The 26,622-nt window shown below is 41.9% G+C and overlaps 1 protein-coding gene across 1 annotated transcript in view; it reads left to right on the top strand.

Annotated features, from left to right (window-relative positions):
• The window catches only part of LOC126354538 (arylsulfatase B-like), a 336,832-nt gene extending 314,968 nt beyond the window's left edge, over positions 1-21,864 (top strand). The window contains exons 9-10 of the mRNA XM_050004269.1: positions 5,577-5,695; positions 21,281-21,864. Of these exons, the coding sequence (XP_049860226.1) occupies positions 5,577-5,695; positions 21,281-21,583 (422 nt within the window). The 3' untranslated portion in view covers positions 21,584-21,864. The remainder of the gene's footprint in view (positions 1-5,576; positions 5,696-21,280) is intronic.
• The last annotated feature ends 4,758 nt before the right edge of the window (positions 21,865-26,622 follow it).

Raw genomic sequence — 26,622 nt, 5'->3', positions numbered from 1 at the left:
ACAGTTTCTCCCTGACCAACAGTTCAAAACGCTTATTGCGCCACATTTTGCACTACTCTTCCTACATGATTCAGAATGTTCACCAAATGAAGCCGCCAGACAGAGCAAACGCCGTGACTTTGCTCTTTGTTTTTTAACACGCATGTAGTCGGGGAGTATTCTTTGGACGAACGATGCAGATTTTACTCTCTGTACAGTGTCGTGAATGCATTGAACTCTCATAAATGGTGTGCTACGGCACCGTAAGTTGTGCACGGAAATCCACTGCATTCAGTTTATGTGACTATTTAGTGTGATTTCACAAACTCACTCATTATCGGTCCGTTTTTCTTCACCTTGACACCTCGCGCACTTTTTAGGTGGAGTGACATCTCCATATGGTAAAAACGTCCTTGTGCAACATGTGATTCCACATTTCTAAGAATTCAGCTGTTTCCACAGCACTATTTTCATGTAAGATCGGGCGACACCACATGTCGCTTGCCAAGTGAAGAAATTGCTTCGAGAAATCTTTGGTAACAACCGCATCATTACTACGCAATAACGAGATGTACGGCTCTACAGATCTTTCCAGTCTAAACCATGTGAGTAGTGGATGCGAGCGTATCTGAAAGATCGTGTCAATCTGGTACTTACCCTAACTTGTCCTGATCTGAAGGATGGCATACGACAATGTAACGTTCTCATTACAGTGGATTTGCTGCGAGAAGCTCTGAACCACACCGTGTTACGTATGTGGCTTGTTGACTCGTGGGAATACCGTACCGAAAACGTGTGACAACTTCTCCCTACCTCAGTGACATTAAAAATTTTTCCAAGAATTTTGGCATGCAAACTGACCGCTCACTACCACAAGCTCCCCTAACTGTAGCTCATCGTACGCACCATCCCTGTAAGTCACTCATACCTATCCACTCCCACCTGCCCATTCCAAGTCACTCATTCAGCCCAACGCACTGTCATTATCTCTGTGTATATCTCTCACTCACTGTCTCCTGTCTCATAGCCATAGCTCCTTCGTTCCGTCCCACAGCTAGTTCTGTCTACTCTCACTATCGCTGCCTCCCTTTTGCTCTTTCTTACCGCTGGTATCTCATTCATTCGTTCCCACTACTGCTGCCCCTTCTCACTTTCCTTGTTATAGGCTTCGTCTCTCATCATCACTGGCTCTCATCCACTTCCACTTTTTCTGTCTCTTTTTCTGTCTCTTTTTCCTGTCCCTCTGGCGCTATCTCCTTCACTTTTTTCCTAGCACTGATACGTCACAGTCAACTATGTTACACTGCCACTGTTGTTAGGTCTTACATCTACATCTACATGACTACTCTGCAATTCACATTTAAGTGCTTGGCAGAGAGTTCATCGAACCACAATCATACTATCTCTCTACTATTCCGCTCCCTAACAGCGTGCGGGAAAAACGAACACCTAAACCTTTCTGTTCGAGCTCTGATTTCTCTTATTTATTTAGATGATCATTCCTACCTATGTAGGTTGGGCTCAAAAAAATATTTTCGCATTCGGAAGAGAAAGGTGGTGACTGAAATTTCGTAAAGAGATCTCGCCGCGACCGAGGCTGGCAGGAGCGGCGCTTACATTCCCATCGGGTAGGGGGCGCTCCTGTCGTGGTGCACTCCTAATCAGCCCACCATTCGCCGACGTTGTTTCACTGCCTTTTCTGGTCTTGCGTTCTCCTTCCTAGTTCCGACGCTTGTGGTTACGCCAGAACAACTGTGACCCTCTCTTTACCTCACATCGCCGTTGTCTCCTTCAGTCTTTCTATACCACAATCACTTTCTAGGCCTAGGCCTAACCCCTTTATAATATTTTACTACTCTTCCATCTCTTTCAAACAGCCACTTTTCCCTTCTCTCTCAAAATAAAAAACCCAATTATTTTCACATTCAAAAATTTTTGACAACATTTTTTGTGGGGTTGAGGAAAGAAGAGTGAGGCAGCTGGTACCCACTTTTCAGACAGAATTTAAAAAGGAACTTATTCACCTTATTTCCGCTCTGAAAGGGGTACTTTTCCGCTGGTTCTCACAAATTTATAACTCAGATCGGATTTTAAGTTCCCAAAAATATTCTGTACTACAACATGGGTTTTCCAGAACCCTTCTTGTAATAACAGAGAAATATATGAAGAAAAAATTCAAGGTTATCCACGTTCGGGACTTTAGGAATATATCACAAGCCCTACACCTATTTGCTGTTCATAGCCGTTTTGGTATTAGCGGTTCGGTTTTGGCATGAAGAAGTGGTAAGAAAGCACGTTTTTGGGGTTTTTCTAAGGAACCTCCGATGAACTAAAGGTGCCTCCAGAAGCCCATCATGGCCCACCGTAGACCATATTAAATTCAAAAAGGAACCATTTTCTCCATTGGCCTAAGCAGGGGAAGCCTGAACCGTAGGATAGTGACACTAAGATTATACTTCTGTCTGTACTTCATGGATCAACCAGAACATTGACACTACCCTTGTACCACCAATAGAGCCTGAGGTATTTTCTCCAGAACAACCCCGTTTTTAAGCGCTAACTTTTGTAACACTTTAGGTAGCACATGTTTTTGCATACGGACTGACAAAGGTACCAGAGCGCCGTTATGTGTTTGATCGTTCCTCCCCTCTTCCTGCATTCGCACCACATTCTCAGTATTAACAGTGCCATATTTTCGCCTGGTGTCAGAAAATGGAACTATTATTTTTCAGAATGCTCCTCACGCGCAACGATTAATGAACATAATCGGAGATGTTTCAGCATCAAGCACTGCAGCACTCGGAAGACCATCTGTTTAGTTATGACCACCCTGTATATGTGAGAATACAGGTGACAATTATTCAACTATGTAAAAAAAACGTAAATTAGTTACAAACTACGGCGTGCACACACATTATTCAATATTTAAACGTCACTACAGATATTCTGATCTAGGTTATGACACGTTCGATGTACCTGTCATCACTGGCGATGATGTGGTGGAGACGAATAGCGAAATTCTGCGTGACCCACTGGAGTGTCGGAACATCGATGCAATCAGTGACTGTTATCAGCACAGTAATGGTTTTGGGGCTATTGCTGTACACCTTGTCTTTAATACAGCCCCACAAAAAGGTGTCGCATATGTTCAGGTCTGGAGAATATGGTGGCCAATCAAGACCCAGGCCAGTACCCTCTGGGTACGCCTGAGCCACAACACAGTCCCCAATGTGCTCCTCCAGGACCTCAAACACTCTTCTGAGTAATATAGCAGAATAAATGAAGGTCAATTGAGTACCTTACATAAGAGTTCATACATTTGGAAGGTGAATATGACGCTTAACTTATATCAGCGATATTGTGCAGATTTGCCTATAAGTATGTAATGCAAAAAGATGACACTCAATCGATGGTATTAACACACCTCTCCTATATAAATCTTGCCAATGAGTAGAAGGTGAAACATGCAGAGAGAGGAAACGTTTTGTGTGGAAGTCAGTGCAGGCAGGCGCAGAGGCCACATCCCGGGAGGCACTACAGAAACCTCTCAACGGGGGGTGTCCAGCGACAGTGGGTCAGCGACCAGACAGGTGACGCACACTGCAGAGCGACCAACGGAGCCGCCAGAAGTAGAAGGGGAGAAAGAAGCCGTAGAAAACTGCATTTGTGAATGCCAAAGGGATATGAACAAAACCAGTGACGCATTCGATCACGCGAACTGCAAGTGCTACACACATGATAGACACATGTAACTTTTTAATCATCTGGGCAGGCACAAAACGTCCGATTGGCGGAAAGACACTGGGAAGAGATTTTGAAGCAGTTGAAAGGTAGGACCCTTGTGATTGGTAGAGAGACTTTCCACAAAGCAAGAGGAACGCTCGTACTGGTCGAAAAAAGCCGTGACGTGTAGAGCGAAAGAACCCAGATGGGGAGAGAGTTCACCTACGTGGAAGACAAGACGAAAATTTTCGGGTCTCTTCTCTGAACTGGCATCAAGTGCAGAATGGAGCACGTAACGCTCTGTACCAAGCAGAGGAGAAATTTATGTAGACACTACATTCACAGCGGCTGATCTCCAGCTAGAAATCAGCTGTACCATTGTTGAGCTTCAGCTGTCGAGAAACGAACCAGCCAGGCAGTGAATTGTTCTTGCGAGAACTAAGAGGACATTTTAATATGCACACTGCTCCAGCCAAGCACGTGTATATCGCCATAGCTTGAGACTAGAGATGAGTTCATGTTTTCTCGCATATCGAGACAAATAGGTAGAGTTTCTGCTGGAGAATTAAGCAAATGCTTAATTGGATTTTATAGGAATCTCAGTGGGCAACCATGCAGACGACAACTCATCGCAGTAAGGTAAATACCTCATGCTGAGGCAAAAAATTGTTGGTTCACCAGATTGCCTCCACCGTAAACTCGAGCGACCTTGGGTAATCGGCCGGCCGGTGTGTACGTGCGGTTGTAGGTGCTTCAGTCTGGAACCACGTGGCCGCTACGGTTGCAGGTTCGAATCCTTCCTCGGGCATGGATGTGTTATGTCCTTAGGTTAGTCAGGTTTAAGTAGTTCTAAGTTCTAGGGGTCTGATGACCACAGATGTTACGTCCCATAGTGCTCAGAGCCATTTTTTGGGTAACCTTTTGCTCAAATTGTCACAAAACTAACCATCCTCCATACACCTGATTGTCATCCTATAAAAATAGTACCGAACTTTGAACCGGAATCGGATGATTTATCGTGGTACTGGTCAACATCATAACGTAATCTTAAGAATAATTTTGTAGAGAAACTTCCAGTTTAAATGTAATATTCTTGTGTTTAGGACTATTTAACTTTCTTGGAGTTACAATTTAATACTGTTGTGCTTAGGATTAGTTCACTTTCAGAGGCCGAAATGCGTCATTTTGACAACTGTCTTAATTTTTTCACTTTGTAAACTGTATAAGAGCGTGTATATCAGCGAAAAAGTTGTAATATTAAACAATACCATTACAGCTTACACAGTTGTGTTCAGTCATAGAATAAGAAACCACCTGACCGTAACCTTACATCTTTTTCGATAGGGCCAAGCTTCGTCTTGCGTGAACCACATCTGGCCTAAATCAGGCTCACTCTGGACAATAGGAATGAAATCATCTTCCAAACCTTTCACGTATCGTTCGGTAGTCACCAAGCCATCATGGAAAATCTCACCGATTATTCCGTGACTGGACACTGCACACAACACAGTCACCCGATGAGGGTGAAGCGACATCTCGATAGCGAAATGCGGATACTCAGTCTCCCAAATGTGCCCATTTTTCCTATTGACCAATCCATCCAAATGAAAGTGGGCTTTATCGCAAAACCGAACTATACTTGCACATACTAATTCTCATCATGCCCCGTGGCCAACCATGCAGTTTGAACGTCGCAACACAAGTCGTTTAGAAGTTAGAGGGGATTTCATATATTTCAATAATTGTCACCGTGTATGTTATGATGAGGCTGCTGTCTTTGTCACGAGTATTTTCCTCTCGGGCAGCCACGCCACAATAGTAGAGCAGCTGCAGACGTCTGACGGTATATGTTTTGGTGTTGTGTGTGCCCTCAGGTTCGTCGTTTCTGGGGCTCCTGGACGGTTGGGAGGGGTCGCCGGGACGCCGCGGCCACTACAACGTCACGAGCGTCTACCTCAGCCCCACGTGGGGGGCGCTCTCCCGCTACACCAAGGTACTGTGCTGCGGTAAGGGCCCCCTGCCACTCAGCGCACATTGTCACAGCACACACCCGTCGAGAGTGTGGTGGCGATCTGCACCTTGTCCTCTATCGCTATACAGAGTGGACTAATTGAAACGGTCCAAGAGAATATTTAGTGCAATGTAAGGTACGCAACCCTGTATACCTTGTCCGCACCTGGGGGAAGACGATGCCTATCCGAGGTGACAGAAGTCATGGGATAGCAACCTGCACATATACAGATGGCGATAGTATTGCGTACACAAGGTATAAAACGGCAGAGTATTGGCGATGCTGTCGGGTGAATCATGTGAAAATGTTTCCGACGTGATTGTGAGCGCAAGACCGGAATTAAAAGCCTTTGAATGCGAAATGGTAGTTGGAGCCAGGGGCATGGGACATTCCATTTCGGTAATCTTTAGGTAATTCACTATTGCTGGATTTACAGTGTCAAGAGTGTGCCGAAAATACCGAATTTCTAGCATTACATCTCGCCGCAGACAGCAAAGTGGGCGACAGTGTTCACTTAACGACCGAAAGCAGCGGCATTTGTGTGGGGTTGTCCGTGCTAACAGGCAAGCAATACTGCATGAAATAACTGCAGAAAGCAATGTGGGACGTACAATGAACTTATCCGTTAGGGCAGTGGGGCTAAATTTGACGTCAGTGCTCTTTGGCAGCAGATGTGCGACGCGATTGCGTTTGCTAACAGCACGACATCGCCTGCACAGTCTCTTCTCGGTTCGCGTCCATATCGGTTGGATCCCAGACAACTGGAAGAACTTGGCCTGGTCAGATGAGTGCCGATTTTAGTTGGTAAGAGCTGATGGTAAATTTAAAGCGTGGCGCACATCCCTCGAAGATATGTACCCATGTTGCCAACAAGTCTCTGTGCAAGCTGGTGGTGGCTTCATAATGGCGTGAGTTGTGTTTACATGGGGTGGACTGGGTCCTCTTATCCAACTGAACGAGTGTTGCCTGGAAAGAAGTATGTTCCACTACATGGAGACTATTTGCAGTCACTCATGGATTTAATGTTCCCAAACAACAATGAAATTTTTATAGATGACAATGCGCCATGTCCTTGATCACTATTGTTCGCGATTTGTTTGAAGAACATTCCGGTCAAATCGAGGGAATGATATGGCTAGCCAGATCACCCGATTCGAATCCTATAGAAAATTTGTTGGTGGTAATCAAGAGGTTAGTTCGTGCGCAGATACCGGCACCGACAACACTTTCTCAATTACTGACGGCTACACAACCAGCAAGGCTCAGTAAATATGCAGGGGGATTCCAACGATTTGCTGAGTCCATCCAACTCGAGCTGATGCACTACTCGTGACAAAAGGAGGTTTGACATGGTATTGGGAGATATCCCATGACTTTTGTCAGCTCCGTGTACTTCAAAACACAAAGGAGCTTTAACCACTTAGAAAACAATGCGTTGATTTAAAGTCTTCTTAAATCATTTTTTATGTCTCATAAAGGAGAAAAAACCTAATACTATAGCGGTACATACATCAAGCAATGTGATCCGTTATCAAAATTATAAATATAATGAATGACTGGATGGAGTACGACAGACATAGTTCCAAAATTGACTGAACGTGAAACCTTTAATATCATTCATGTTAAACCTACATCCTCGTTTCAAAACATTTGGCGCAGTTTCATCTCAAGCTATTGGTCTTTAGTAAAACAAACTTCATTTCTCGTTTCTTGTGAGATGTTGAACATTATTTGTTATGTTACACCTGAATCACTGCCTGAACCACTACAGCTTGCAATTACAGCACCATATAACTGACATTTGTTTTTCTCGGTCGTAGGCACATATAACAATTACAAAATGGCATGCTTCTACACACCGATAGTTAATGTTTATATTCATTCCTGAGGTGCACAGGTGTGAAAGTAATCAGCGCACCATGAAGTATTTAACCAAATGCGACGGAAGCTGGTAAATGTGACACACGTGTTGTTGGTCTAAGAGGAAAGGTTCCGTAACCTTAAAAGAATGTTATCATTGGCTACTTTATTTACATGAGGTCATTTTATAATATTAAAAGTAAATATCATGGAAGAAAAAATTCAATTTAAAAGAAATATCTAATGTAATGCTTATATTACAACAAGAAGGTAAAAGCTTTTTGTATACATTTCTTTTCTGTTTTTATCACGCATGCAAGTCCCAAAATTTTTATCAGCTGTTCCCTTTAGATGAATACTGATGACCCCATTCGGTGTACATTCTTTAAAATACATCTTTCAGTTTAATTTTCTTTGCCCTGACAAATGCCTTAAACACACAAAAAGACGTTTCATTAGACAGCAAAATACTATTACAAAATACCATATATTCTCTACATTACAATGAAATAAATGTGGCTGAAAATACAACAGAAAGTTATAGCGATGGACAGTTCATAATCAAATAATAGTCAATTGGATGCAAGAATACAGCTATGTGAGAACATACGAAATGAGAAATGTTCACCACTCTTCAGTGAATTATGTTAAGACTTTTTAAATTTTTGCTAAAATTTCTAAACATGTTAAATTTTCTAACCGTCAGGAAACGCTTGTAACTTGAATTACCATTCTTTGTGTACTCAAATACTTTTTGTTGCACCACCTTGGCTATCCATTATTTTACCTGTGAGAGCAATTTTGTTTCCAAGAATGTTTACATAAATGCCATAAACCTCATATTCCTCTAAATTATCTGCACTGGAGTGACCAAAATCATTACGATCGCTACCCTGCGTTTGTTTTCTTTAATTTCATGGGATCTCATCACGTATCAAATTTGCTTTTCGTTTGTGTTGTTGGTTCAGTTTCATTTAGCCACCTGTAAATAGTTCCGTAGCTTGGTATTCCCCTACTTCCGAGAAGTGAACCGACAAAGTACAGCCCCACCCCCTATCAACGTTGGTTGAAAAAAAAAAATGACATTTTGATTGTCAGTTCAATTTTATCAAAAATAGTACACAGTTGTTCTTTTTCCAACTGTTATTTCAGTGCTTCAGTCTCCTCATCTGTTTCGCGAATTGTGGTACCGACTTGCTCATTCAGTTACTCGAGTGACTACAGCACTCACCACTACACTTTTTATCTTGGCTAACAACCCTCTTTATTCTGAAGCTGATTTGTTTAAATCTTTGTAATCCTCTCACCTAACTTTTTAACTTTTTCTAAGGGTATTTTATTCTGTTGGTGCTGTTTGTTATTAGTATTACAAAACCTGGCCACAATAATATTTAGTCTTGGTTGGAAGTCATCAGTAACCTTTCCTAATTTGAAGTGACAAATTCTGTATGTGTGGTTTCGTCTTCGTTTCCGCTTCCTGTTTCCTCTTGCTTTCCCTCTAGCGACATTTTTTTTAAATCTCTTCTTGTAATTTCTGCTGTCTCGTAGAGTTTCTTCCTTCAGATGTAATTTCTATTTCGGTTACCTACGCATTGCTGATAATAATTCTACAATACTGACTTCACCACATTCGACACTATTCGTGACAAAAGGAGATGCCGGTGCCGTTAACGTAAAAGCCATTGACGCTAAACCGGAATCTACCATTGCCGCCTGAGACTGGTGTGAAATTTCCGTGTATTGTGTTGTTTCATTTCCTATTGACTTTCAATCATTTGTTCCATATTTTGATTCGATAATGAATTAGTTTGAGCCTGCATCTCTGTGATGTTTTCGGAATTTTCAGTCACGTTACTACAATAATTTTTGATAAATGTTCGGCAGAATTAATTTAAACATGCGGTGCATTCTCGTTTTGAACTTCCCTCATTTCTCTCGCCTGATGACTGTCTCAAGTATCGCTAGCCATACTGGTTTTCTGTGACAAAAATGAAATACAATGAAAAAGTGTTCCATTACCTAGAGAAAATGAAACTTTCAATCAGAATCTGTTCACAAAAAGATAAAATGTCCCTGTTAATGAATAACTAATAAAAGTTCTGCGTATGTCAAATAGAAACTCGTAAAATTTGCCCTACAATGACCACAGTCTGCACAATTACCTTTCACCAAATCACGAAAATAACACAAAGAATTCTTTAAGAATAGCACAAATCACGAAAATATAACCGATAAGGAAAAATAAATAAAATTCTTAGACTAATGGCAGTTAGGAAAGCAGTCCCTACTCCGGTTTTTGTACCAAGTGGTCATTGTAACTTCAGTATCGAGATAGTACCTTCACGTGGCTACAGAAATCACCGGAAACTCCTAAAACGTCTCATCCTAGTCAAAGGATTTGCCAATGAAAATAAAGCTGACATCACTTACATTAAGGGGACGTTTACTATCTTTGGCCCGAAAAAAGCATTTCTTTAAGATTTTTTGTCGGTATATATGACAGATGTCTATGTCAAGTATGGTCAAAATGTTGATTGATGTTTTCTCTACAAACTGGAATTTTTTTTGACAGGAAATGCCGAAGGTCAAAGGCGGAAGTGCCGTCGGAATGAAACAAAATTTCGGTGTAGACCTCCACGCGTGGTATGTCACAGGTCAGCCGGCTCGTCTGAAATCTAAATTGAGTTGACGTTAGCGAAGTATATAAGATTATTTAGAAGTTATACCTCGCTTAAGTTATTTGGACCATTGGAACCAAAATGGAGGACATTTCAAAAAAAAATAGTAAAAATATTTGTAGTTGACGGATCGGAATAATAGTGGTACAACTCCTAGACAATTTAGTTAGCTTCGTCGGAAACAATCATGCCAATCGGTTCAGTAGATTTGAAATTACCATACAGCGCATAAAAAAAACGTTATTACGAGAAAAACACGTTTGAAGTTTTCACTACCTATAAATTCATTATTATGCAACGTGCGTTCAATTTGCTATCCCGGGCCCATAAACTAGTCCTTCCTCACAGATGGCATTCTGCTCCGTATGGCCCATCCTGCGCTGCTCCAGAGCCGTTCGTACGGCCGGTGACGAGCGGTTTTCGGCCGCTTGAATCCGGAGTTCGTCCGAATGCTTGGCGAACTGAGTTGAATAGAGTCCCAGGGTGACGTCCGTCGTTTTCATGGTCTTCAGAATTGCTGAATAGCCTTCGTTAAAGCTGCTCAATGTCAGGAAAGTAGCAGTCTCCACGGTCTTCGCACCAGAATACAAATGCTTGGGGACTACCTTCGAAACACACGCATTCAACCTTTCATTTGAATTTCGTGTGTTTCCTCCCAAGCAAGTACAATAACTCGTCCTCCGAAAGAAAAAAACTGGTGCTTGAAAAAAGCCGATTTCAAACAGGTGCTTTTGTTTTGTTCAACCGCGAACAGCAAACATTTCTGTTTCGTATACGGAAAACCCGTTTCAGGGGTGGATTCTAAACACTTTTATGGATCCAAAAGCGGAATTTAAAAAAGAAATCGATTTTTTGAACGAAAAGATAGTAAACCTCCCCTTAACACCATAACTAAAATAAAATCTTACAACTAGCCTCAGACCGTTAGATGTCCATTAATGAAGTAGGGTGAAGTCTGAACAAAATGTGAATACATGAAATAAATAACTTAGTCGCATCAAAGACGCTGCCGTGCTCATTACAAAAGGTGCAGAGACATTCAGACATACGTCACAACATGTTCACCTAAGAATGCACAAAGCATTGAAGGTGAGGGTGGTGTATTCGGACATTTATTGGGAACTGTGCAACAGCTGAAGTGTGACATGTATGATAATGTTTTGAGGTGAATGTGTTATAAATTCGTATTTTTCACATGGTACATTGTAAAATGTTTTTCTAATGCTTACTAAGAGTTGTAAATATGTACATGAGTAAAACTTACCATGTACATATTGAATAATAGAGAAAATAAAGAATGCCGGCCGGTGTGGCCGTGCGGTTCTAGGCGCTTCAGTCTGGAACCCCGTGACCGCTACGGTCGCAGGTACGAATCCTGCCTTGGACATTGATGTGTGTGATGTCCTTAGGTTAGTTAGGTTTAAGTAGTTCTAAGTTCTAGAGGACTGATGACCACAGATGGTAAGTCCCACAGTGCTCAGAGCCATTTGAACCATTTGAAAAGAATAATGTACATCAAACGTATTCTGTCTCTCATATCATTCAGAATAGGTCATAAGTTCCCATAAAGTCTTTGCTTCGATTGATAGTTCCTGTCGTCTTCCTGTTATTGATCATTCCTCCTTGGATACCCTATATGCCTCTATACCCTATATACCATGTATGCCTCTTTGGAGCTGATAGAATGTCACCTTAACGTTTTACTGAAATGTACCCAAAAACAGTCCCGTTTAAAACTGCACATCATCAATGGAGGCAAACAACAGAAAACCTGTATTTAACGTACTTTAAGCATGTAGCAGTAGTGTGCTCTGACAATCACTGTTTTTATACTTTTAAATGGCACAAGGATTTTAATTCGTGGTGAGTGTAGGGTGTTGCCTGGGCTGCGGGTGGCCTTTGTGAGTGCTTTCCACGCCATGGCTTGGGTCCAGTCATTCAGTATGCTGATATAGTGAACCGTAACATTTATAAATTCTCAGTGTTCAAATTTTGCGCTGTCTTCTGAAGCTTCAGGAATAGTATGCCGTGGACACTCCCATCTTCCAAGCAGACAACAGCCATATTCACAGAGCTACATACATATATTCCTGGTTTGACGAACACTTTGGCATGTCGACTGGGCTGCTAGATCAAGTGTGTCTAATGCCTGGGACTCTTTCGAAGAACAGATCAACAGTAACAATCCGATTCCCCAAAATTCCGTATCTGTATATCGTCTAATCATTAATCAGTTGTTTCAGGTATTTGTGAAATACTATGTTCTTTACACGTCCATCCTCTCAGGTACCACCGGTCTCATACAAAACCCATGTGCCAGCCATGCTGGGGCAAAGACAAGACCAGATGGCATGCCAGCCATGGCCCAGACATCAGCACAGTCTTGGTCTGCTACTGTGCAGTGCCCATCTGATATGATTTCGCTTCCCTGTCCCACTTCCGACTCCTTCCAGCTGTAATTGCACGCTGATCATTGTGTAGGGTTTGTGCAAGGTGGGGGAGGGGGACTGAGGAGGGGGGAGGAGGAAAAGGGGAGGGGGGAGAGGGGGACAGGGAGGAAGGGGGAGCTGCATTGGGCAGTTGAGTAGCAGGGGGGCACACACTACCACTGCAGGAAAGCAACGCCACCATTGGTACCAAGTGTTATGCGTGGCAAAACGTCAACTGTGCAATGAGTCACTAATTCACTGCAACATGTCTTGAGTACTGAGTCCATTGTACTCATGTTGAAAAAATGAGTTTGATGGCATCGCTCCCATTTCGGTGACATCACTATAAGTTTACAATGTTAAAGAAGAAACCCACAACTATATTTCTTCTTGAACTATAGATTAGTATTAATCACCTACATTCTCGGCACCAAATGCTATTTTACAGAGCTAGTACCTAATTCATCTACTTCAGTCATGTTAGACTCTTTGGCAGACACTGCAATATATCCAGTACTGTACTTATAATTTACTCACAAAACACACACCTTTCTTGCGCCCTCCATATGCTTTTTAGAATTGTTAATGTTTGTCGTTTCTGTGCAGACACTGTCGATCGTGACCGCTCGCCATTCACTGTAGCCCTCCCGCATGTCTCTCCTTTCTCCCCCTTCGCGACAATCCCCTGACATACCGTATCTCCACCTGCACTTCACACTCTGACCACGTGGAGACCGCGAAAAAGGCCACAGTAGTAAAACATCCCTTTCTTACATGATAAACGTACGAGCACAATACATTTCTGCACGAATAACTCTGGCATAGTAATGTTTTAAACAAAAAAAATTTAATCACAGGGGGGAACTGAATTCAAGGCAAAATCAAACATTAATTTACGCCTCGAAAAAACTAATAAAATGTTAATTCAACGCGAGGTGATGGCTGATGTGGCCGATGTTGCGGTCACATTACTTATATAGGCACTGTGAATAGCAGTTCGACATCAGTGAGGGACTTTTGTGTAAGAGTTGAGTCCGATAATACGAATAACAGTAACAAGTGGCGCAGTCAGTTTCCGTCTTATATTTTAGTATAGAAATGTTGGAACACCCTGTACAAGTACGTAATATATGTTTATACTTATGCAATGTAAACGTATTTTAATTAGCAGACGACCCACGAGGGTAATGAGTGAGACTTCATTCAGTGCGTTGGTATTACGCATCGTTAATCCTCCAGAAGCTCGATCATTAGGAGGCAAACTGGCAGTTGTAGGAAACAGCGAGGTTAACGAGCAATTGTGCCGTCGGCTGCTTTGCATGCAGACGCTCGCCTCGCAGCCACGTCACTTTGCGTACTTACGTAAGCGCGATGCCATCTGTAAAGTGCCGCGATCTTATCTGCACGCGCTCTCCTAACGGCAGCCTCAGAGATCTCCTGGCAGCTGTTTCCGGGGGAAACGTTTTGTTACCTGGACGGGGCGCGCTTTACACTCCGCGTGGCTTACGCCACAAGAAATGCTGGCTTTTCATGGTTTCAAATCTACGGGTTTCTCTCATTCGGAAAAACTAAATCAACCGCTGACGATAAGTGTACACAAACGCTACAAGACTTTATTGGTCACAATCATAAACATAACTCGTGGAGATTTTTAGAATAAATTTATTTTATTTCACGTGTATGGTTACAGACCTGTAGCTCTTCAGACTACGGGTATGGGCCAGCAGTGACCATCTGCAGACCTTTCCTCAAGTTTTGATTTTATCCATATTGGATGAGAGGTCGTGGTTGTGAATATCAATGTTAAAAATATATCGGCTCAACCACTTGTTTATGGTGTAAAACGCTAAGATTGACGCGTTTCGGAACTCAAGCTTCCATCATCATAACAATAAAAAGTAAAAGAACCTGTTAAACCTCGCCGGAATGGAACATCCACCAAGGTGCATCTCCACATAGTCGTCAAAATATAAAAAAACTCTAAAATTGTGCCACCTTTGGTGTTAAACATCTAACCACATGGCTCTCTCATCTATCTTCGTAAACCGCCCGTGAGTCTTCGTTGTTACCACACACCACGTAGCCAAACGCGATACTGAAATGCGAGTGAGCTCACGCGCAAGTAAACAAGGAAGTCACAGATGTCTATAGCCACAAGGTGGGTATGAAAGCAAGCCTGAAGATTAATTTCAATAACACCAAAGAAATGTACAATCGGTGTCCTCGTAGGAAAACAGTAAATGGTACACCAATAACGGAGTAGTAAAGATTCATGCTTAGCCCATAGACACAGCTGAAGAATTAATATACTTCGGGCAAATGAAAACGATAAGCGGATGAGTGCTTTAACAAATAAATTTAGCGTAGAAACAGCTAGGGCTTCATATGGGAAACTGAACGCTGTGTTCGTTTGTAAATTCCCAACCTGTATCCAACGGCATGTCTATAACCTACGTACTACCAATACTGTACTGACTTACTAATGTAAGCGAAACTTGAACCTTAAATTCGCTGACAGTTCAAAAATTGAGGGTAACGAAGAATGGAGAGCTGCATGCTGGACACAACGAGAAAGGGCAGAAAAACAAACGAACGCATCAGTCAAAATCAGGAAGCTGATGACGTAATAGAGCTTGCTCTAACATTCCTGGCCCTGTATTTTTGCTGATTCTTAACTGAAACATTTTTCCTTGCGGCTATTGGGCGTGGGTAAGGCGAGACTCTTAGAGAAAATAAGCTCAGCGTAAATCCCGTCAGTGTTGTCCAAAAGAAAACGTGTCTTTTCTTTACGAATGTTGAAGTTTTCTCCGAATTAAACTAAAAGGTTGCTTTTAAAGGATAACATTTCATAACGTACTGAAGCGACAAAAATCATAGGCCACACCTAATATCGCGTCAGACCTCTTTTGTCCCGGTATAGTGCAGAAGTCGACATGGCATGTACTCAACAAGTCGTTAGAAGTCTTACAGAAATACTGATTTATGCTGCCTTTATAGGCTGACCCCGCCAGGAATCGAACCCGCGACCTAGTAGGCGGGAAGCGAGAACACTAGCGCAAGACCACGAGCCGCGGACTTCTGGGTGTACGGTACCGCGTCCTAATGTATAAAACTACTGCTGCTGGAAAACAAAAAATTTCGCCCACTGTTGCAGCGGACTTCTTGTGGGTCGTTTTATACATTATGACGCGATGTGATACCCAGAAAACTATTATGTCGACAAGACTTGTCACCTCTGTGTACGTTTTTAGGTAATTGAATTTGTGTATAGGAATAGCTAGACGCGACCAAGCTCACAGTAACATTTAAATTCAGTTCCACTTTCACATCGAAATTTGTCTTTGTTGTTTTGCTATTCACGTTAAAGAATCACAATATTGGGTTCATTGCGGCCAAAAGTATATTACAGCGTGGGCCTAAAGTCCTTCTCTGACTTCCAAAAATTATTTCTAAGGAACTACAGCTACGCGATTTGTTGTAAGTGATAGGGTTACTCACAAAGCTTTTCATGTATGTATAACGTTCTTTTTCGCTGCTTGTAAAACGTCTAGTTGACGCTCAGTCTCCTTTTACGTCTCTGCGAACATCTCTTCCGTCACCGACGCAGCAGCGGTTACAAGGATTTCTACCATGGGTGATGTTTTACTAAATGGTGAACCGCAGCGCGAACGGTTCGTCAATTCTTGGATGAAATGTTTCCGGACTGATGGAACAGTGAAAACGGACCAACATCACGAAGATTACACTGACCACACGTACCCAAAATTCACTTTCTTTTAGGGCCACGTTGAGGATAAAGTGTTCAGTTCAGCAATTTCCGGTGGTCAAAATCTTAAGGTACGAATGCTGTAGAGGTGGTGACAGAACAGATGTGAGCAAAGACAAGAAGAGTAGTCAAAAGGAAGAAAAGGAGATTAATACTTAACGTTCCATTGACATCGAAGTCATTAGAGGCACAGCACAAGCCCAGCATGCCTTAGACAACAGTGCAAAGCTTGATACCGAGTTCCTTGACTTCGGTGGAAGGAGGAAAGGGAGAGGAAGAAAAAGAAAAAAAAACGAAAAAAAAAGAAAAAAAAGAAAAAAAAGAAAAAAAAGAAAAAAAAGAAAAAAAAGAAAAAAAAGAAAAAAAAGAAAAAAAAGAAAAAAAGAAAAAAAAGAAAAAAAAGAAAAAAAAGAAAAAAAAGAAAAAAAAGAAAAAAAAGAAAAAAAAGAAAAAAAAGAAAAAAAAGAAAAAAAAGAAAAAAAAGAAAAAAAAGAAAAAAAAGAAAAAAAAGAAAAAAAGAAAAAAAAGAAAAAAGAAAAAAGAAAAAAAAGAAAAAAAAAAAAAAAAGAAAAAAGAAAAAAAAGAAAAAGAGCTTACCGAGTATCTGACCAAATTTACAATGGTTCCTTACAGATAGAACTCATTATGTCACTCTTAACGGAACAAAATCAACGGATGTGAAGGTAATTTCCCGAGCACGCTAAGAAAATGTGACAGCAGCGTTACTGTATACACATTACATAAATGATCAAATAGAAAGCGTCGGAAGCTCCCTAAGACAGTTCACAGATGACAGTGTTATGTATAAACAAGTTGCAACACCAGAACACGGTATCTGCAGAGGATAGGTGGATGGTATAGGCTCTGGTAGTTGACCGCTAACCTCCTGTGTGGTCCAGTGGACAGGTTGTGGGCGGCTTTGATTGCATGTCTGTTGCATTATTTTGCGAGCGGTTCTGTGGGCTGCACAGTGCGTTATTTGGACACTTTGCAAGTTCGTGACCTCACATCATTGTTCTGCCTTATTCAGGAGGAGTTTGCATGTCTGTACTGAAATTATTACGATAAGTTAGGGGTTGTTTGCGTGTCTGCACAGCGTTATTTAGGAGTAGGTTACAGGTCTGTGGGCTGTGTGGCGTTGCCCCAAGCATGTTTTTTGTATCAGTGTGATAAATATACTCCATTCCTAAACAAATTGTTCGAAAATAAATGTACACTTCTTATATTCTCTCCAGCAGCTCGGCGTAGGCTGAGTAATTTTCACACCATGTTGTCCCTCCGGACCACCATCTGGGATTACATGACAAGGGATGACAGCACCCTCTGGTGACAGTATTGTGTACTAGGTCATTTGGAGTCTAGGTCCGATGGTCGAGACATTGCTTGCAAAATAGGAACTTATGTCCACCACAGGCAGAGTAGTTTTCCCACCATTTCCCCCCACCATCTTGGAATACGTCACAAAACGTGCAACAGCGGTCTATGGTGGTTTTACTGTGTACGAGGTCTAGACCTCGTAGTGAACACTGTTTGCCACCATGTTGGATAACGGTATTTGCATCATCAGCTGACGTCATGGCTGCCATTTTGACTTACGTCACAGAACGGATGGCAGCACACTCTAGTAGTGGTACTGTGTACTAAGTCAGTGTGAACCTCCTGGTGAACACACTGGATGGTGGTGGTGCTGCCTCTAATTATTTAAATAAAGATCGGTGCATGATTTCGACAGATGACGATTAGCTAGCATGTTTGCAGAGTCTTTTAGATAAATTATTATTTTGACAGTTTAAGAGTTGTTTGGCTCTCTAGACGTAAATATATTGCATTATTTACGAGTGGTTTGCATGTCTGTAGACTGTGCAAAGCATTATTTTGACAGCTGAATTAGCAAGTGCGTGTATAGGGCATTATACATAAGTTATTGAGGAGTAGTTTGCAGGTCTGTATGCTGTGTGGCATGTCAGAGCGTGTATTCTGTATCACTGATGAATATACAGCATCCTCAAATAAATTGTTCCAAAATAAATAAGGTACACTCCTTCCTCTTTCCGTCAGCTCAGTGCAATCTGTCAGTCCTTTTCCCATGAATCCCAAGGAGGAGATGGCGGTTGCGTGACCTAGGTTAGTGGAGGTAACCGTTCTTTCACGCCATTTTCTTAGCATAGTAGAGATATGTGAATTGACATTTCTTTACCACCTAAACTTGGCGCCGGTTCCTAGGTGGAGGAGGCTGTCAGATGACTTAGGTTAGTAGAGATAACCTTGGTGTGATGCATTATCCTGTTGGAATTTGAACTTTCCACAATTTCTGTTGGGAGGGGAGGGCTGCGTGGTCCTTTCCCACCAAAAGCCGCCATATTGGATAACGGTACTTGTGGAATCAGCTGACTTCATGGCTGCCGTCTAGGATGACATGATCGCCGCCATACAGGGTACAACCGGCCTGGTGCCAATACTCCCAGAGGGTATTTTTCCTTATGAGAAAAGGAATATTTCTAAGGTCTCTTGTAGGAAATTTGATGCCCTGTGTGGTGTTGAGGTATTCGTTGATAACAAGGGTATAAATCGATTTGTAGTGGGTGGAAGGTGGCGTTTTTTACCTTCTTGCAGCAGCGCGGAAAAATCACTTTCAGCGCGTCCTAGCGCCGATACCACTCTTCAGAAAATCAATCCTGACTATTGCATTTTGTAGGACATTTTATCTCCTTTAATGTTGTATCACCTTCAACCATAGCGTAATTTCTTAGGTGTAAGGGAAAAACCAAAAAGTGAAAACATTTTAGGTTTCTTTGCGTTGGTCGTTGTCAAGCCAAAGTGCTACATCGCAGCAAACATCAAATTGGCATTTAGCACTCCTGAAACCATATGCAGCCGTCGAGAAACAAACTTCCGCAGTTATGATACGAGAAAACTTCTATTTCACTGGCCTGCATAGTGAACAACACATGAGCCAAGAAAAATGGTACACCTGCCTAATATCGCGGAGGGCCCCTGCGAGCATGCAGAACTGGCACAACACGACGTGGCGTGGACTCAACTACTGTCTGCAGGTCTGTTCATAAATCCGTAACAGTACGGTGGGGGGGGGGGGGGTGGAGTTATCTTCTGAACAGCATGTTGGAAGGCAGCCCAGATATGCTAAATAATGTTCATATATGGGAAGTTTGGTAGTTAGTGCGAGTGTTTTAACTCATAAGACTGTTCCTGGAGCCACTCTATACCAAATCTGGACGTGTGGGGCTGTCGCATATTCTTGATTTAATTGACACATCACTCGAACTGCAAACGCGCTACGCCGTTATCCTGCAGACATGCAGGGTCCATTGATTCACGATGTTGTCTCCACACCCGCACGCGTCCATACGCTTGATACAATTTGAAACGAGACTCGTCCTACCAGCAACACGTTTCGAGTCATCAATAGTCCAATGTCGGTGCTGACGGGCTCAGGCGAGGCGTAAGGATTTATTTCGTGGATTCATTAAGGGTACACGAGTGGGCCATCCTTGAATGGTTAGCTTGCTGACAGTTGTTGAAGGCTAAGTATTGAAATCTGCAGCAATTGGCGGAAGGGTTTGTCTCGTTCTTGCAGGATATTTTTCCTTCTGCGGCGATGTCGGAGATATGATGTTTTGACGGATTCCTGATATTCACGGTACTCACTTGAAATGGTCGTACGCGAAAAATCCGACTTCATCGCTGCCTCGGAGATTCTTTGTCCCATCGCTCAAGGGCCGACTATAACACAACGTTTAAAAAATGGCTCTAAGCAATATGGGAGTTAACATCTGAGGCCATCAGTCCCCTAGACTTAGAACTACTTAAACCTAACTAACGTAAGGACATCACACACAACCATGCTCGTGGCAGGATTCGAACCTGTGACTGTAGTAGCAGCGCAGTTACAGACTGAAGCGCCTGGAACCGCTCGGCCACACCGGCCTTCACACCACGTTCAAAGTCATTTCAATCTAGATAACCTGCCATTGTAGCAGCAGCGCCAGATTTATCAACAGCGCCAGATTTATCAACAGCGCCAGATTTATCAACAGCGCCAGATTTATCAACAGCGCCAGATTTATCAACAGCGCCAGATTTATCAACAGCGCCAGACACTTGTCTTACATAGCCATTGGCGACCGCAATGCCAAATTCTACCTGTTTTCATATCTCTATATTTGAATACGCGTGGTTATGCCAGTTTTTTTGGCGCTTCGGTGTATTTGAGCTTCATGCATCTCATTCTTTACGACATCTTATCTACTATACTATCTGTGTTACCGTGAATTTTGTAGATGCATTTAGCAGCATGTTCGGTTACTGTCAGCGAAATTTATTGCTAATGGGGTAGCATAGGGGTAATAAATTTAAACGTCATGCTCGATGCTGCAGTTTTTCCACACATTTCCTTTTTCAAGACGTATCTCCAGAACTCTCATCGGTAGATTGTTCTCACCAACAGCTATTATTACCTAACAGTAAGAATTATGTGTACCAAGTTTGGTTGAAAACAGTCCAGTGGTTTGAAAGACTTGGGACACCCACACCCACACCCACACCCACACCCAAGTTTAGTAAAATTTATAAATTCCTCATGTCACACAGTTAGTGCTCCCTCCTCGTTTCTTCTCTTCTTGTGTGTAAAAACCTGGAAAGTGGTGTACTGCGACCTAAGTTGTTTATTACCATTTGGTGTCATTGTCCCATCACTTTCCCTAATATCTTTGATGAGTTTGCTTTTTACAACGTTTGTGTATGTTCCTCCTGCGTTAACATGTTCATTATCACTGTACCACAAGATACCGATACATCAACTCCATGACTTTGGTAGGTGACGGAGGAGACTTTGGCGGCCGCTCGTAGCGCCGCCCTGGTGGAGTGCCCGGGTGACGGCGGACAGGCAGTCGAGTGCGACCCGCTAGTGGAGCCGTGCCTGTTCGACGTGGAGGCGGACCCCTGCGAGCAGCGCAACCTGTACAGGGGGCCGGACGGCCGCTTCGGCCCCCGCTTCGAGGAGGTGCTGGACCTCTACAGGCGGACGGCCCGGCAGCCACTCAACGTCGGCGCCGACGATAATGCAGACCCTGCGCGCTGGAACAACACGTGGACCACCTGGGGGGACTACTTCCTCTGAGCGACAGTACCACCTGGGTCCCCTTCAGCTCTGTTGGGATTCGTGTGGGTGTGGGGACGATCACATCTGTGGCTGTGCTGCTGGACACACGCCCATTGTTTTCTGTGTCATTTATGTGCATTCTGGGTACAGCTTTGCTTCTTTTCTTTTCTTTTTTGTTAAAGGACATCGAAGTAACACATTCTTCTCTCGTATCTGCTTTTGTGCCCACTCTAGTACTGTCTCTTGAACTACAACCTCTCGAATACTTTGGGAATCACCGTCTTGGAAACTAGTTCTGAACCCACGTCTGAATTCCCGTCTTGACCCCTCCTTTGAACCTGAGCCTTCAACTCCTCTTGCTTGTACCCTCTCTTGAACCATCCCTTGAACACTGTAATGAATCTCATTATGTACACCCTCTTGCATCCTCTCTTCAGCACCTCTCTTGACGCCCTGTGTCAAAATCATGTTACATACCCCTATTGTATCCTTTCTTGTATGTTCTCTTATGCAGTCTCTTGCATACTTTCATGAACCTATCTCTTGAAGCCAATATTGAACTTCTTCATGAGCCTTCTTATAGAAGAACTTTCTTGGAGTTCCTGTTGATTAAAATGGTACCACTTTATTTACTAGTGTATTTAGAATATATCTTTACTTAGTTTTACTTCCAATTACAGATATTCTGTGAGCCTGGCATGGGGCTATTTTGAGCGTCATAGTGTTCAATTTTATACTCAAGCACTAGAAACCTCCTACACTGTGTCTTGAAGGCCGCTCTTGAAACCAACCTTGAAGTTCCTTGTGAATCTCGTTATGGGCCTCCTCTTGAAGTTCCTGTTGAATATACTATAACGGTGTATCATATATTTGTGTGTTTAGAACACATCCTTCTTGTTTTACTGCCAATTATAGTTATTCTTGGGGCCTGATGTGGAACTATTGAGTGTCAGGGTGTTCTATTTTACACTCAAGCACCCAAAAATGGGATTATAATTCTGAACTTGGAGACTAAAATCACTTTTTCAATAGCTATATGAGGATAAATGCCAAGAAATAGTTACTGTTTCTGAAGACTACATCAAACTTTGTCACATCGGTAATAATGGCAAACAGATTTTAGAAAACTCTGTGTGATGAGCTTAATATTGGACATAAATTAAATTTTTCTGTCGACAATTTTAAGTTTCAACTTTAGTGATCCAAACTATAAAATGACTATCGATATCTTCTGTCACTATCATTTACCAAACGTGCCGGCAAAATCTGTGCTCCTTGCAGAGCAGGAGTCTTAAGGTGCCCCAATAATAATAATAATAATAATAATAATAATAATCATCATCATCATCATAATAATAATCATAATAATAATAATCATTTCTAAAAATCCTCTTTGTGAACCCCACTGCGAGACGTGTAGTTTACGAATAGTCCAGGCAAAATCTATGCTTCTTGTAAACCAGGCATCCTCTCATACTGGAGTAGTATTACCTGTTTCTAAATACCTTCTTTGTGAACCACGCTTCGAAACCTGTAGAGGTATTTCGCAGTGGCCAGAACTGTTAAAAACTCTCAGACATTCCTTTTGTAAAATAAAATAATTGTTTTCGAGAGTGAAACCTTCTACTCTATGAAGAAAGACTTACGTTAATCCCCCTCCAATTTCGAGTCTTGACAGAGTGCATGTATACCAAATCGTGTGGTACAGCATTAGTGGGTAGTCCTTTTAAATGAAAACGTTTATTGATTTTCGTTATTACTTACAGTTGTGTCTATGTGTAACTTATACCTCAGCTAATATACAGCTCTGTGTATTTATAGTCAATATAACTTTAAACAAACAAACGTTGTATATCTCAAGCACTGAATGGAATAATACATGTTCATACACTTAGAAGATCAAGGTGGATATACCATCCAAAACAACAAATGGATATTTTGTCAAATTTATGTTTCAGTCATCCCCTAACATGAACTCGAGCAAGGATATTCAGCAAACAAACAAGCACAGGCCAGCTTCAGGAAGTAAGAGACGACGTGAAATGGAAGAGGAGAAAGCTCAAGTCAGTTGAATACAGATGCGTAGAGAATTCAGCAAAGAGTGATTAGGACTCTTGTTGGGCCTGAGGAAGTGTGTCCAGAAACGTTATGTAGAGGGGAATAAGAACGTCAAGTCCGAAGTTAAATACAAACCTTAGTAGCTGAATTTAGAGCACATGATTGGCTAAAGTGTACAATCAGTTAAAAATAGTAAAATTGAAATTGCTCTATAGTCCCTTACACATAGATATTTATAGTTTTTTTGTTTCAAGATCCATAAAATGAGCAGCACTATTTAAAAGCGGAAGCGAACATAAGCCAAGTGGGGGCCAACGATCAAATGTTACACCACAATACAAGGTGATATTTCCAACAAGATAATGGAAAAATGACATTTCGCGGCTGGGCGCGCTAACCACTGCAGAATAGAACCAAATCGGCAGTAACATCGGTATTTTTAAGTTTTGGTGAATGGGAGACATGCACACACAGTGTCTTCTCTATCAGAAGAAAGCATTCCATTCACTGTTACATACAGGTACATATAATTACGTGAAAATGCAAAGAAAGGGGGGACACCAGTCCGTTGCTTATGCATGGCAAGCAAAATGAATTAAATTAATCACAGCCTCGAGACGAACTAAATAATGCCAATATCTTTATCCACGCTACCAGAGGGCCAAGCGACCTATACTCCCTTACAGAGGAGCAGTAAAAAGTGCTGGAAGATGCTCTCACTCGAACGGTCGCCTCAGCGTTCAGTGGTGGAAGATGTTCTCAAGGCGGATTGCCAACCACGTTCCCGTACTGTAATAGCCCAGCTTCCGCCCCTGCCGCTGACTGCAAATCTCTGGTCCCAGCACTTCTCACGTACAATTTTAGGTTGGTAACGCTAGCCCACCGCTGTACGAACTCTAGACAGACTCTGCTGCAATCATCTTTAAAATACTCTCACCACCGCATTCGCAAATGCACACACATTTATTACACAGAGTGGGAAACAAACGGGCTGTGCAGAGGTGAGTAATCGAAATAGGTCCTCCCTTTTCCATGAATCACGTATAGCTACCACAGAGCGAAATATCAAGAGGAATAAACACTGCCAGTATTCTAAGACCCCAAATGAGCCTTCCATTCACGAAGTAGATCAAACAAATGCGTTTCATTTTCTTATATAGATGCGCAAACCCTACGTACATGGGCTTTCGGAGGTATTCATCCAACAGAGGTAAGATTCTAAAACCGTTTTTTTTAGAGAGCTGTACCACAGTCTCTAAAAAAAGGAACCTTGTAGGATCACTTTGTCTCTACCCGCTTGTTAAAAACCCTTTTTCTCAGGAACAGGTATATCAACTTGAAATTTATGTCACATACTAAGGTCCATAGCACCTTGGCGGTATGAAGAAGGTATTCTTGTAAGTCAATGAAATCAAAGGAAACGGCTATACATATTTTGACTCTCGAAAACACACTGATCAAAAACGTTAAGGTATTTCACATCGACCGAGAATCTTGCAATTTGGCATTAGAGTAAGGTTTACAGTAAAACGAGAGGAAAAATCAGAAAATCGTTATTTTGTAATTGCATGACAAGCAAACATTTTTTGTCACTTCTTATCAGACTGCCTATCTGTCCATCCATTTGCTAAGACCCATTTTCCGCAGTAATGGGTAGACATATCGAGCTGAAACTTAAGTCACATACTGTGGTCTATGGTCTTTTGGTGTCAAAGGTTAAGCTGTTAGAACACTGATCAAAAGATACAGCGATTTATGTAATATATTTGATTACCTATACGATGCTCCCCTTTGATATAGAATCGTGAAATTTGGCAAGGAGCAAGGATTCACTGTACAAGTAAAGGGAAAAAAATCAGAAAATCGTTAATTTGTATTTATTTTAGACGAAAGGAATATTTCTTTTGTCATTTGTTATGCGACTTTAAACTTAAAATTAAGACACTCGTGACAGTCTTCGAATCCCAAGGGAAGGATATCTTGCCACTATCAGTGTCGATAACAGGCAAAAATCGTTACATTCCAGAATCCTGGAATGGATAAACTTTCTCTGTACAAAATTATATTTGCACGGAACTCTCGGTCCTACGAGCGCCTGGAAATTTTTTAATAGATTCGACGACGTGGATCTAATGGCTGGAAAATTCAAATTTGAATTATGTACACTATTTGTTTTACCCAAAGAATTATTAATCGATAATCTAGCATTTTTCACGTAGATTAGTTTGTTATTAAGATGGCAAGTATATACATTAATATATGTGAAGTGTTTTTGAATAAAAAGACTACGTTCTTACTGAATGATCTAAAATTACATTACAGTGCCATGAAGTATAGGTTATCCAACAAGTTAGGAAATAAAACTAGCAAAAGATTCACTAAAAATTCTGTAATTTGTCGTGTTTGGGGTTTAAAGCCATAAAACTTTGTAAAATGGTTCAAATGGCTCTGAGCACTATGGGACTTAAGATCTGTGGTCATCAGTCCCCTAGAACTTAGAACTACTTAAACCTAACTAACCTAAGGACATCACACACATCCTTGCCCGAGGCAGGATTCGAACGTGCGACAGTAGTAGTCACGCCTGAACGCCTGAACGCCTCAACCGCTAGACCAGCGCGGCAGGCCACAAAACTTTGTAAAATGGTATCATAGCCGCCAAGTACGTCTAGATTGCTGAGAGGTCTATATTACGTCGTTATTGGACTGTCTTGTAACTATCACACTTTTTAATAAGATGGTATATTACGTCAAGATGTTGAAAATAAAATGTTAATTACGATGTGACAGTACTTCGACAGTTCCACCCTTGCGACGCTATATGTCTACAAAGGTTATGTGAAACGTACAGGGTCGCAATAGTGGAACGGTCAGGCTACTGTCACATCGTAACTAACATTTAATTTTCAACATCTTGACGTCATATATCATCTTATTAAGAGAGTGATAGTTATAACACAGTCCGTTTTCGACGTAATATGGACGTTTCATCACTCTAG

This window comes from Schistocerca gregaria, chromosome 3, assembly GCF_023897955.1.
Source record: "Schistocerca gregaria isolate iqSchGreg1 chromosome 3, iqSchGreg1.2, whole genome shotgun sequence".
In the NCBI taxonomy this organism is placed as follows: Eukaryota; Metazoa; Arthropoda; class Insecta; order Orthoptera; family Acrididae; genus Schistocerca; species Schistocerca gregaria.
The sequence above is the reverse complement of the archived record's forward strand: the minus strand, read 5'-3'. Positions and strand labels throughout refer to the sequence as shown.